Source organism: Centroberyx gerrardi, chromosome 22 (assembly GCF_048128805.1).
Source record: "Centroberyx gerrardi isolate f3 chromosome 22, fCenGer3.hap1.cur.20231027, whole genome shotgun sequence".
Classification (NCBI taxonomy): Eukaryota; Metazoa; Chordata; class Actinopteri; order Beryciformes; family Berycidae; genus Centroberyx; species Centroberyx gerrardi.
The window spans coordinates 5,158,198-5,172,491 of NC_136018.1; the positions used below are offsets into that span (position 1 = coordinate 5,158,198).

Consider the following 14,294-nt stretch of genomic DNA (forward strand, 5'->3'; position numbering starts at 1 on the left):
CTAAAATGGGTTTTAAAAAGCTCTCTGTTCTCCCCAAACATGTAATTATGTAATCAGTAAACAACAGTAAACAACATTTTCAAAACACCCCTTTTTCAGTTGGTGTTTTCAAAAGTTGGATTTGCAATGCCAATGAGAACTTTTAAATTAAAATGGTAATATGAGCATGCGACAAGAGGGGGGAAAAAAATAACCAAATTTGCAAAAGTGCATTAAAATGCAAATAGGATGAGAAGCATAATTACCAATAAAGTCCAATCTTGTCTAGCATTATCACAAACTATATTCTGGATTTTTTCCCCTCTTTGTTTAATCTGGATGATTAATGCTCTCAGTTGCAGATGACTGGTCGTCTTTCCGACACACTAATCTGACTTGTAGAGGAAAAGGTGAAGGACTGTTAGAGGACATATAAACAGTTCATTTACAAAATACTGTTTTGAATCACTGCCTGAAGTTCATCTTTATGATAAAACATAGAGGATCTAGGACTTAAATCGCCACTATCCTTAATTTCTGTTATTACTCTTGACTGACAAAGTGACAGAGTCTTCAGTTGTTTTGTAATAGAAGATACAGGCAAGTTGATCTAAAATTGGGTCAAACCATTTATTGCTGTAAAAGTAGTCAACACAATCTTAAAATGGATTCTTAAATCAACTGAAGGCTGATGGTAACGTGGCTAAAACGAGAGCTATATCATCTTGCCTCTACAAGACAAAATAAAGACATGGATATTTTTCTCCAACTCATAAAACACAGAAATTACTTAATTTGAAATATTTTTCATAACTGGTGAAAACAAGACTCCAGTCAAAGAAACAGAAAAATACAATGCAAACCATGCAAACAACATTATCAGATGTATATTAAATGCCACACCCAGCGCTCACATTAATAAGTGCCATTATATATTTTAATTTTGTGCAATCAATCATTTCATACGAGAAGGTGCCAGTTTTTTTTCAAATGCTGGGTGTCACATTTTCAGAATGAAACCCTTTATTTTGTCCTAATCTTGGGCCACATAGAAAAATACTTCATACAACGCTCATCCAAGTCAAAGACAACCGGATGGGTTGAGCGGCAGCGATCTTCTGCCATAGTCTTGGAAGTTATTTCCATGTTGTTAATATGAATTCAGTGGCTGCTCCAGTAATGCATATTTAGGCTGGTTGACACTAACCACTGACGCTTCACTCACAGATCCAACATGGTTCTGGCTTAGTGCATTAATAAATTGTGAATGTAGACGATGACATTTTGGAGACGGCTCATGCATTATTCCTCCAGCAGGGAGCATTGCAGAGTTGATAATGCCTCCTAATAGCTGCCCATTCTCAATGACCTACGATCAATGTCCCCTTGGGGAGGAGATGAGAACCGCTTGTGTGTTTTGGAAACGAGTGCATTAGCGACTGAATTAGTCAAATATTTAATTTTATGATAATTATTGTGTTGTCTAATTCATAGAGAAGCACCATAATGAAAGAAAGGTGTTGGCGGGCATGGACGAAATCTCCTTAATGCTCAAGCAAACAGTTTATTTATGTATTGATGAATACTCACCATTGTGCTCTCTGCCTTTAAGGCACAGTAACGTTCTTCTGCACATGGGATGATGTAGCCTGCTGTGCCTGTACAACAACTTTGTATTTTCCACTGATTGACTTTTTTGCATTGTATTGTGCAACTGACTCCCTCTCTGGCCTTATCAAATGATGTGTGTCTGCACAGTATACAAAGAGGTGATTTGTTATGCATTTTTATTACAAAGCCTGTCTACAAACTAAATTTCCCTTACAGAACTATTAAGATTGGAATTGAATTAAATTGAAATGAACTGAACAATGACGGACAATGTTTTTTTTCTTCCACTAACTATTATGATTCCATTCCCGCTGCCATTATCTTTTAAAAGGGAATACACCAAGCAGCTGTCGCTTGAATATATTGGCCATCTCATTTCTGCGCACATACTAATTCCATTGTCTTTTGCAGATACAGTGGATTTAGAGTGGGCAGTGAAAGCTGCTTGATCTTGAGGAAATTTTCAGCCTATTTACTCCCAGTCTATAATGGAGTACCGTGCATAATCCTTCTATTATTTTAGCGTGTGATGCTATGTGATCATTCGACAGTTTATTGCCACATAGTTCTGGGAACCAGCTCGTCTGTGGCATAAAACTACAATCCCACCAGTTGGATGCAAATAAATCTGCCGTTTGCCGTGGATCATCTTTCATATCATTTATTTTACTCCTCTATCTACTGTAACAAGGCATTAGATATGAACACAATGGTTTGAGGCAGCGGAGGTCCACCCTTTTTGCTAGAAGGGAAACTGATTTCTCTGCATATTTAAGATGGATTTTGAGCAGAGAACTGTGTCCTCAGAAGGCTCAGAGATTTGCGATGCGGTCAGGTCAGCGTTGTCTTCCTGTGTAGGCCTCAGTCTCGCACAGCGGGCAGCCAGGGCAAACAATCGAGCAGGCAGAGCGTATAGGAAAGATCATCGCGTTGATAGCGTTTGTTTTTCCAGCATCAGCCCGCCGCTGTGTGGTGTGAGGACAAGTATGACAGAGAGAGAGAGAGAGAGAGTTCCCCCTTTTTTTTTTTTTTGCTTTTCTTCAGCTTTCCTCAGCAGAAATCGAGGACTTATTCTCTTTATCTTTTGGCCTCACTTGAAGAGATCATTTGGTGCTCGGCTCCCTGAAACATAAGCTGGCAGATCCACTTGTGGCTGCTGTAAGAAAGAGGAAGAGAGAAAGAGTCCCTCCCCCAGAGAGGAGTGACACCCCCCCCCCTCCTCCTCCTCCTCCTCCTTCTCCTTCTCCTCCTCCTCCTCCTCCCATTTCTATCTCCACATGGTTGAATCTGAGGCTCCATCACAGCCACTCTCATTCTCAAGGTAAGTGCTTCTCCTTCTTATTTTGATTGTGTAAACCAAACACCCATTGGTTTTCCCATCGAGGTCTTTTGTGACCGGCCCCTTTGTAGAGATTATTTTCCTTAAACAGCAATTACAACTCCACTCCACCTTAATGATTTGAAAGGAAAGAATGATCCACATTTTTAGTCAGTAAATTGCTTTCCTCTTTTTTTTGTTGTTTTTTTTAGATGAGCCTGCTATTCGCCGCTGTCCTGTTATTGTGCTGCAGATACAACGCTACAGGAACTCGAGGTAGGTCAATACTTTTCTCATTGAGGATGCAATAAAAGTAAACTGTCTCATTATTCTTTCCTATTCAGAAATTCTCATTTAGATTGTAGCCCGGGTCCTATACCGGTGGTTTGCCACTCTAAATTTGCACTTCTTGTCTCTTTAATGCTGGGCAGCTGTGTTTTAAAGTGCGATGATTCAGTGGATTCAGACGTGATGTGACACTTCAGCAGCGGGTGAAAATACATTCCCTTCAGTCTGACATTTTAGTAGAGCATGTTGTCATGTTGATAAAATGAAACGGGTAGGATCCAAACATGGTTTAAATTGTGAAGATCGGGATTATTGTGAGTGGTTTGTTTTTTTCAGTACTGTGCTGTATCTGTACTGGGCCTACTATGGTTATTACATTGGAATACCGAGTACGTTTGGTGCTGTTTGCGTAGGAAAGGAACATAAACTTGACGATATCCTCTCAAACACCCTTTGAAAGTGGTCCAGTACCTGATATGTTTTGGGTGTCGCTTCCAGGAGGCCCGGGCAGGGAGACCTAGTGGCTAGAGAGACCGGCCTGTAACTGAAAGGTCACAGGTTCGATCCCCACAACAGCCATCAACAGCTATGTGTCCTGTAGCAAGATGCTGAGCCCCCACCTACCCACTCATTATAACTCTGAGTGAGGCTGTGGTTACACTAGGAATTTCCATGTGATTCTAAAGATCAGATTTTATGAGATCAGATCGCTGTGGATCCACACATGGCCTTTAAGCATCTCCTGTGGCCGTACTTCTTAAAATCTGTGTCTGCATTTCCACTTCCATATCTGGTTTTGTTACAGTGATGTTTTCTGGCGTGATGAAATGATAAAAGTCACAGTGAAACAAGTGTAATGGCACGTTCAGACTACGGGCTACAAAGCAACAGCAAGTCATTCATTTTCAATGGAAGTGACATGAAGCTACAAACGCCAGTGTGTAAAATGTAGCAGCTACAAACTTCAGCTGGATTCAACTTTTTTCCACACTCTGCTGATGCGGTGAAGCATGAACCAATCAGAGTAGAGGGAAGGTAGGATCAGCCAGGTACATTTATTTTATTATGTACTTGATTCATTATTTCAATTAACAAGAACGGTTATTTGCCAAATAAAATAAAAACGAGACAAAAACAAAGCTATGACAGTATGACATTATTAATTTCTGTATCCAACGGACCATTTTGTAGCTTTAGTAGCCCGTAATGTGAACGTCCCATAACAGCCTAAGATACAAGCATCAGCTAAATGTCAAAAATGGAAATGAAAAACGGAGTGAACCCCTACGAAGAGTGTTCACAAACCACAACAGAAAACAATACCGTGCTTTGCCTGTTTAGATGTAGCGTTGCTGGTTTCTATTCCACCTCCAGACCATTCAGATCACGAGTGCCAAAGTCGAGGGGTCAGGAGCTGCGGAGAGTGCCTGGCAGCCGGGCCACACTGTGCCTGGTGTACTGAGGAGGTGAGAGCGCTGGAAAACACTCGCTGCTTCCCTCTGAAAAGCAGCGTTGTAAACACATCCCTGCGTATAGCCTGGGGCGACGCACGCGTGTGATGCTTTTAAATGCAATCCTCAGTTCAATTACTTTATTGGCATGACTGTTTGTCAGGAGCAACACTGCCAAAAATACAAATTGTACATTTTCAAAAAAACAACACAAGCGTTTATACATATATATTGTCTGGGCTTTACTGAAATATTGGATATCAGTCAGTCATGTGTCCACTGCTGATATGATGGAGGTTCCTCCTTGACCACAGCTACATAAACAGTCTTTTTAGTCTCTTTATTTTCTTTGTACATGGTCATTTGTTCATGTAATTGATGATTTGGGGAATTAATTCTTCATTTAAAGGCAGTAATGTGTCCCAGAGTTTCCCCTCCCACTGCACAGATGCAGTGGGTCACCCTGCCTTAAAGAACAGCTAACCTTAAAGTATGTGTAAATGAACTAAACCTAGAACCTGTGTGTCAAGAATTTCACAGAAGTGGGTCAGCACATATGGGAGCGCTGTGGCACGGCCGGGGCGCTGCTGAGGAGGGGCTGTCCTTCAGACCGCCTGCAGGACCCCAGAGGCTCCGCCGTCCTTCTGAAGAACCGGAAGATCACCTTCCATCCCAGAGAGCAAAGGCACCGGCCGCACCACCGGCATGTCACCCAACTCCAGCCTCAGAGCGTCCGGCTGCACCTCAGGCCAGGTGGGTGTCGTGTGGAGGAGAATGCAGTGGTTCTCAACCTGGGGGTCGGGATGCCCCAAGGGGGTCGCACGATAATTTTGAGGGGTCGTGAGATGATTTATGGGCTAGGAAAGAAACTTATTCTTTTTTGCCTCTTTTTTTTTTTATTTTACTAAAATTTTTGCTTTTCTCTTGTGAAATACTGAATTCATCCTCTAGGCCTCCTCTGTTAATTAATCAAATGAAACAACCTGAAAAGGGAAAATCATTCTTTGGTTGAACTCTCTATTATGCAGCCTGTGGCAGGGGGCCGTGAGTAGGCATTACTTAATTTTAAGTGGTCAGAAAGGTTGAGAGCCACTGGGATAATGGGTCATGGTTACTTGGCATGGTTAGTTGTCTAGAATCAGTCAGATATAAGATTATAAGACATATTTTGAGCCAAGGCCACAGGTAAATGTAGATGTCTATGGCAAGTCTGACATAAAGGTGCTATGTGTAGCTATGTTTTGACAGCAATAAATCATTACCACATTAATTCTGAGACATTAGCATAATTACCGTAAACAAACAAGACCACTGCTGAGAAGATTGGCAGCATCTACCAGCCTCTACTCATATGCATTTTACATTGTGTACCACCGGGTCGGATTTGGCGGGAAATCTGCTGGAACGCTTTATGGCACAAAACAGGAAGAGGGCGCTGTTCTTCCAGAGCAAACGGAGCTAAAGCTTTCAGAGTTTCTGGCGACGGCAGATGGTGGAACGAGTGAAAGGCCGATGGAAAAATCACTTCCAACATGTTTATCCTCAGTAAAGCAAAAGAGAAACCTTTGGCCTAAGAAGCAAAGATCCTCTTTGTGACAGGTTTATGGGAAACCATCCTCTTAATTTAGAGAAACACTAGCACTAACAAAACCACTGGCTGATATATGTTAAAGTTTGTCTCAGTCTAACTGACCTCTGAAGTTTGAATACTTTCTTGTGAAAAAGTGTTATTTACTTGATGGATGAGAAGATGTCTTGGGATTTCCACTCTGCCTGTAAAATATGTGGTGTTGTTTGTGTAGTGCAACTCAAGATTTGCCCTTTCTAGGCGAGCCCCAGACGTTTGAGGTGAAGTTCAAGCGTGTGGAGGACTACCCCATAGACCTGTACTACCTGATGGACCTCTCCTTCTCCATGGAGGACGACCTGCCCAACGTCAAGAAGTTGGGGGCCGACCTGATGGAAGAGATGAGGAACACGACCAGCGACTTCAGAATGGGTCTGTCATAAGATTTCAGTTTCTTTGTCACCAGAAATGTACGTCTACCGTTTCTAATCTTTATTTATCCGAGAAGATTTGCTACGCAGGCGTGCTCTTTTTCAGCAATGCTCTTGCATTACATTACACACATACACACCTGGGAGCTGCCCAGTACAATCTTAATCTTACTACTGGCCACTGAGCAGCACCACTGGAGCGATTGGGGATTAAGTGCTTTGCTCAAGGACAAGTCGCCGGTCGCCGTTGAGGGAGGGGAGAGCATTACTCATTCACTTTGCACCCTTCAGCCACAGGATCACTTCTCCAAACTTTTACGCTGTACCTCCGCCCTCATCGTCAACCTGTCTGCCATTCATCCCCAATCTGAAAGGCTTCGGCGCGTTTGTGGATAAGACGGTGATGCCGTACATCAGCGCCGCCGACGACATGCTCCAGAACCCCTGCAAGAGAAGCGAGCCGTGGCCCTGCTCCCCGCCCTTCGCCTACCGCCACGTCCTGAGCCTCACCGCCAACGGAAGCCTCTTCACAGAGCTGGTGGGGGGGCAGCGGATCTCCGGCAACCTGGACTCACCGGAGGGGGGGCTGGATGCCCTGATGCAGGCCGCCGTGTGCGAGGTACAGTGAGGACGCACAGCGGGGAGCGGGACTGCAATACAGAGATTGTTGTTTTTTGTTTCGGTGGGCGTGAGCTGGGGGAAGTGGAAACAGCGCAGACAATAGATGAGACGTGTATTTCAGAATACTGAGCATTTTGTGGGAAAATATACTAACCAGTTTCGGCTGCATTTTTTAACTCATTAAAGTCCCCATGAAATGAAAAGTCCCATTACTTTTACTCCCTGGAAAACACAGTATCTTTCATGGTGACCTCATGCTACATTAGCAGGCGTAAATATAAATTTCTAATCAATAAAACCATCAGATTTTTTAACAATCCCGCCCCTCCGCTCCCCTCACGTAAAATAAAACCCTCCCATTCAACTGAACCAATTGAATGAAGAATGAAGAATTGAAGAATTGTATTATAATAATTTCATTATAAGGGTTTTTTTTTTTTAAGATTCGAGGCCCGAAGAGCATGGAAGCATAGACCATTACTCATCTACAGCCATTTTCAAATCGTTATGTACAAAAGCAGACGGGGGATTCTTTTCCCAAAGCCTGTCAGAAACACTTATATCAGTCACGGTTCCCAATTCACCGCCAATTGGTGGTTTATTGATTGACAGTTATATGACAGTCCCTTTCTTCACTTCCAGGAGCAGATCGGCTGGAGGAACGTGACTCGTCTGCTGGTGTTCTCCACCGACGCCGGCTTCCACTTCGCTGGAGACGGCAAGCTGGGTGGCATCGTTCTGCCCAACGACGGAAAGTGTCACTTGCATAATAATGTGTACACCCGAGGAAATTCCCAGGTTTATTATCAATCTTAGATCATTTTTGCTATTCACAGAGAAAGACCAAAGCTCAAATTCGGCAGAACAAGCCATTACAGTGGAGTGGCGTTTTTTTTTCACTCTGTTGCCCCTTGCTGCTTTCCGTAGCAGCCGCCCCGAAGAGTGCATGATGTTTATCCTATGGAATAGATATTGGAGCGCGTGTTAAATTGATTCCCGTCTGCAATCCTAGCAGCGAAATAGAGGTCCGAGCTGCTGTAGACAGAAGTCAAAGACAGTGATTTAAAGGTCAGAATCAACAGCACAGTTCCCTGGGTAAAGAGGATGCTGACAGGCACACCCTGATGGGAAACAGCTGGAGTGGCTGTGGAGTAATCCAAACCGAGGCTTTCATCTCTTAATCTGACTGTGTCTGTGTGTGGATGGGTGCTGGTGTGTACGTGACAGAGGTGGAGAGTAACTAAGTACATTTACTCAAATACTCAGATACAGTATTTCCATTTTGTGAGACTTTCTACTTTTCCTCCACTACATTTCAGAGGGAAATATTGTACTTTTTCCTCCTCTACATTTATCAGACGGCTGGAGTTACTAGTTACTTTGCAGAATAAGGTTTTACGCGCAAAACATACGATAAGCTCATAAAATATGTTGCATTGTTAGAGTTTAAACTCCCCAACAGTATATGGAGCAGTTAGACTGACATTAAAATACTTCTTACAGGTTAATGCATCAATAATTTAACACTCTGAAAGAAGAGGACTCTCTGAATTAAGAGTATTTTTACTTTTGATACTTAAGTACATTTTACTGATAATACTTCTATACTTTTACTTAAGTAAGTAAACTTTTGAATGCAGGACTTCTATTTTTACTGGAGTGTTTTTCCATTATGGTATTGCTAAAGGATTTGAGTACTTTTTCCACCGCTGGTACATGAGGGGGTGCTTGTGCGTGTATGTGTGTGTGTGTGTCTATTTCCATGCATGTTTTTGTGTGTGTATCCTCTTGTGTGCGTCTGTGTCTTTGCCCCTGTGCGTTACACATCCTATATAGCCGTCTCATTAGGTTCACGAGGGTGTTATATGTCCTGACCTCGTAGCGGTCCAGGCAGTTGACAGTTGGAGTGAATATAGATACATTATTAATCTATTCCTGTCTGGGATAAATGGCCACCCAGGGCTGAAAATGGATGTGCGAGATGTGGATGTCGCTCCTCTCTAAATGGTATTTATTTATCTATTTGGGGGAAATGGAATGTCTGTCAGGGAGAGTGAATGAAATGAGCGACAGAAAGAGTTGTTAGATGGGAGGGAAAGGGGGAGGACAGAGATAGAGGGGAGAGGCAGAGAGTGCTTAAATACTGATTGCATATATATTCTGTCCTGAGTATTACGCATTGCTTTTCGCATCTTCCCTGACTCCCTCCATTAGGACTATCCTTCGGTGGCTCACGTTGCCGAGAAGCTGAAACAGAAGAACATCCAGATCATATTTGCGGTGACTGAAGACGTCACACACTTGTACAAGGTACAGCAGAGTCAATCTCCAATCTGTGCAATTGTTTGTTTGGTTCTTTTCGTACATGGAGACTGCTGATGCTACGGCGAGACGGTTCCCTTTAGGCATTCGCTCATTTATGACGAGGATAACGTTGTTTTGCTGCTGTGATTGTTTGCTCGCAGGGCCTGAGAAGTATCTTCCCAAAATGCGCCGTCGGAACGCTCTCCAACAACTCCCACAACATCCTGCAAATAATACTCGAAGCATACAATGTAAGTGAGGCAGAAACTCCCTTCCTACACAGGTCATTAGCCTCATATGTGTAGCCTGCTGACACCTCCTCAACTTAACAGGTTAACTGTGCTATTGACCCCAGGCACTGACCTCTGAGGTTGTTATGGAAAACAGCAAGCTGCCTCCAGGCTTTCGCATCTCCTATATTTCACACTGTAAGGACCGCGAACCGAGGGACGGGGAGCAGGGGAGGAGGTGCTCCAACATCTCCATCGGTGACGAGGTGCGTAGCTGCGTGCTTGGCTCTGTGTGTGGTAAATTGTGTAAGTGCCGCTGTTAGCATGTGGCCATTCGCGGTTAAATTGACAGTAATGCTGATTGTGATTACCTCATTAGTGGAGCATTATGATTGCACTCAAGGAATTTTCACCTCCCTTCTAGGTGAGCTTTAATGTAAGCATTACCGCACCTCTGTGTGTGACTAGTTCACAGAGGCCGTCCCGTGTTATTATTAAGCCCCAAGGCTATAGTGAAGAGGTGGAGGTCCTGCTGAGCCCCATATGTGACTGCTCGTGTCAAAAGGACAAGGTCCCACGCAGCCCTTCGTGTAGCCATGGCAACGGCACTCTGGAGTGTGGAGCATGCAGGTGAAATAGCCTGATGGCATCAATTGTTTTTGAGAAACCTAATTCCAGGTTGTTAACGAAGAAATCAAGCATCAGACATTTGTTTTTGTTACAGGTGTAAAGAGGGGCGAGTCGGGACATTGTGTGAATGTGATCAAGTGGAGTCAGATGGGGCTGTTGACTCATACGTTTGTCGCCGTGACAACGCATCAGAGCAGTGCGGCGGACATGGAGAGTGTGTTTGTGGGAAGTGTGTTTGTCATAAGAGCAGCAAAAAGCACAACCGTGCTTATTATGGCCAGTACTGCGAATGCAATGATTTCAACTGTGATCAGTACCAGGGGCTGCAGTGCGGAGGTGTAGGTAAGACTCAGACAACCACTTGCACAATACATGGTCATCATAAAAACACCTGAAGTTCATCATGTTTTCATATTTGTTTTGTGCTCCCTAGCAGTAAAATAAGAGCAGATATTGCATTTTCCGAGTGTTGAATAGCTCAACTCTTCATGAACATCTATTTTACGGTCCCAGGGCAGGGCAGGTGTGTGTGTGGGGTGTGTGAGTGTCTCCCAGGATTCAGCGGCCGAGCGTGCGAGTGTCCTCTCAGCATGGAGCCATGTTTGTCTCAGGATGGACAGGTTTGTGCCGGCAGGGGGGTCTGCCACTGTGGCACCTGCATCTGCCAGGACCGCCGCTTCCAGGGCCCGACCTGTGACCTCTGCCCTTCCTGCCCCAGCATCTGCACCTTGCACAGGTTCTATGAACATGCCAGTTCAGTTAATTTCATTCAAAATGTGAATGGACTATAGGTTTTGCAGTTATGTAACAAATCTGCTAGAAACCATGTCTGGTGCCATCATGGAGGCTGGATAATTGGCTGTGCACAAATGTCTAAATATATAAAAACTGGGCTGAAAAAAGACAGGATATCAGAAAAAGATTGTTGTGGTGTGGGTGTAGGTCAGTTCAGTAATGTCATAAGTAAAAGTGACTAGTCTGATTAAGTACATTTGTTTCCAAATGTAGGTTACTGAGACATTAAAATGTCTTGTCTTTAGCCCTAGGCTCTACTTCAAAGCACTATGAGTTGAGCTTGTAGCTAGTCAGCTCAGTTAACCTGAACAAACTGCTGTTTTTTGGCTTTGTTACAGAGCTAACTAGCCAGCAAGCTAATTTAGCAAACAAACCAATGTTAATGTAAACATGCAACTACTAGCCACTACTAATGCTAACTTCTACTACTTAGCTAGTGTGCAAATCAGATGTGTTAACAACAAGACAATGGTTAGCTGACCAGACACTATGGTTAGCTAGCTAACAAGCTGACATTATCTAAACACAAAGTCGATCAGACATATCTGTGGCGAAATGATCAGTTCCCAAAACCACAGAAATTAACCATGTCTATTCAATTCTGTTAGAAACACAACTAGCCCTACTGTTCTTGAGGCCCTCCAATATGGCCGCCAGAGTGTTACATCACCTGAAAGTCCTCTATATTTATAATTTACAAGGAGATACAGGTGAACCCTGTTTTCACTTTCCTGGTTCTTTCACTGCTATTTGTTTGAGAATACATTTGCAGTTTAGGTGATACTGGCTTCCTTTCCGTAGGGAGTGCATCTTGTGCAGGGCCTTCTCCCGGGGCTTGGATCTGAGGGAGTGTGAGATGAGCTGTGCCCACCTGAACCTCACTCTGGTGGGGCAGCCTGCTGTGCTAGCAGTGGTGCCGCCCTCTGCAGGTCTGCACAGGTGCATGGAACTGGACACCGAGGGCTGCAGGGTGCACTTCCTGCTGAGGACGGGACAAAAAGAGGGCTCTGCCCACATTCGGGTAGCCCTGGAACGAGGTAGACAGGCCAGAGTTTCTATTTTTTAATGACTCTATCAACATATATTATGAATAACACATAAGAACCAATCAGTTTATCAATTAAAGCTGCACTAGGCAAGGCTTTTATGTAAAAATACACCCATTTTATGAGGCTAAAACACAAAGTGCTGCTGCTACAGAGAAAAGTGTCCCGTCCCTCTAATTGAGACCCCTTAGAGGCCCCCTATTTGCCTTAATGAAATTCACCACCCACATGAAGCAACAAATCCAAACTAAAGAGTGAAATGCAAACTGTCTCCTAAACAGCAGTGAGCAGCGCTCCATCCAGAGAAAGCTGGACTCACCAGTGTTAGATCTTTTGCCTCTCATCAGTTTGGTATTCTTTAGTATAAAACATCACAGACTGGTCGGGTTGGTAAACATGAGCGTGCTGTGTGAAGTTTACTGACGTCACATTACATAATTTCTGGGTATTGAAGTTCAAATTTTCCTAAAAGTTACGTATCACTGCTATTTGGAGCCGCTAACATGAGAAGTTGCCTAGTGCAGCTTTAAATGTGTATAACACAGATTCAGCAAACATGGTTATTTAATCTGAAATACATTTTTGGAGTTAATCCATCGACAGTGTTCTTTTCCTAATAAACTTTAATGGCTGGCTCTGTCTCTCAAGAATGCCCATCAGGTCCTAATGTGGTTGTGATTACCGCAGTGGTATCAGCCTCCGTTGTGGTGCTGGGTGTGGCTTTGTTGCTGCTATGGAAACTACTCACCAGCATCCATGACCGCAGGGAGTTCGCCCGCTTCCAGAGCGAGCTGGAGAAGAGGCGCTGGAACAGGGTGAGCCCTGCCCAAACAAACCCTTCTGTCAGTGTCTGTCAGTCAGAGTCAGTACAATAAATGCAGGAATTTGTCTTGGTGACATTGGTGCAGGAACATGTTGACAACTAACACAGTTACACAAGAGCACACTGGCAAACATGGTGCAGAGACGACAGAAGAACACATTGAGTGCAAGGCAACAGCGTGAGACAAAATAAGCAGCAGACTGTATATATAATATATTCCTCTACAAATATACATTCAGTATTGTATGCATACATGTCGAGATGGATCTTTTATGGCACAGTAACAACATGAATTCAGCTTAAGTGCCTGCAATTTACCGGTAGTAATGTGACACAAAGATTAATACACATAGGATGATGTTTGCTTCTACTCTGTTGCAGAGGGACAATCCAATCTACAAGAGTGCCATCACAACTACTGTCAACCCAAAGTATAAAGAACAGTGACAGCGGAAATGGGAACAGATCCTCTTTTCAATCAGGATCCCTGTTGTGCAACACAATGAAACAACATCCTTCACCTGAACTGTTGTCAGCAGTAGGTCCAACTTGTTTGGCAGGGTGGAAACGGATGTTGATGTCTGACTTATTCTCTTTTGATGTTAATATGCTATTCTGGACTGTCAGTCTCCAACCCTTCCCTTCCCTTCCCTGCATGCACTGCACGCACACAAATTCAAACAGCTTTCCTCTCACATAAACTGCTTCTTTTACAAGGTTAGTTGTCTGTGGAATACACGTAAAATTAACATCCCCACATTATTTTACTTCTCAATTGCTAAATATGTGGAGTGTAATATTTTGTAAACCATGTGTAAAGAAAATCTCGTATTTATGCTGATGCTTGGGTTCGTCTGTGTTACTGAGGTCTCAGAAGGCGAGAGATAGGGAGGTGAGCACTCTGCATTATGCATCATGATGCCAGTGAAACACAGGCCTTTAGATGGGTCTCCACTGCCCTCTAGATGAGAAGAGAAGAAAGTGTCATGCTGCTGGAAATGACGGGGCAGCTTCCCATTTTATTTACAGTTCATTATAGCACCTAGTCATAGAAGCAAGCTATTTTTTGACAGTAACACGAAACCAAGCCTCCGGCGCTCCCTGGTGCTCTCATAGTCCAACAGACACCGCTGAATTCATCATTCAGATCGCTGCAGACTTGATACATTGCAATACACTGACTGTACAAGCCATAGCTGT

At 43.6% G+C, this 14,294-nt stretch overlaps 1 protein-coding gene across 1 annotated transcript; it reads left to right on the forward strand.

The window, feature by feature from the left end:
• Nucleotides 1-5,234: 5,234 nt before the first annotated feature.
• Nucleotides 5,235-13,541, forward strand: LOC139908675 (integrin beta-1-like). The gene is made up of 13 exons (XM_071895418.2): nucleotides 5,235-5,400; nucleotides 6,476-6,646; nucleotides 7,020-7,264; nucleotides 7,909-8,064; nucleotides 9,481-9,576; nucleotides 9,732-9,821; nucleotides 9,926-10,066; nucleotides 10,225-10,430; nucleotides 10,525-10,766; nucleotides 10,944-11,166; nucleotides 12,027-12,262; nucleotides 12,959-13,086; nucleotides 13,476-13,541. Exons 2-13 carry the CDS (start codon nucleotides 6,544-6,546, stop codon nucleotides 13,539-13,541), a joined length of 1,932 nt encoding a protein of 643 aa, XP_071751519.2. The 5' UTR covers nucleotides 5,235-5,400; nucleotides 6,476-6,543.
• The last annotated feature ends 753 nt before the right edge of the window (nucleotides 13,542-14,294 follow it).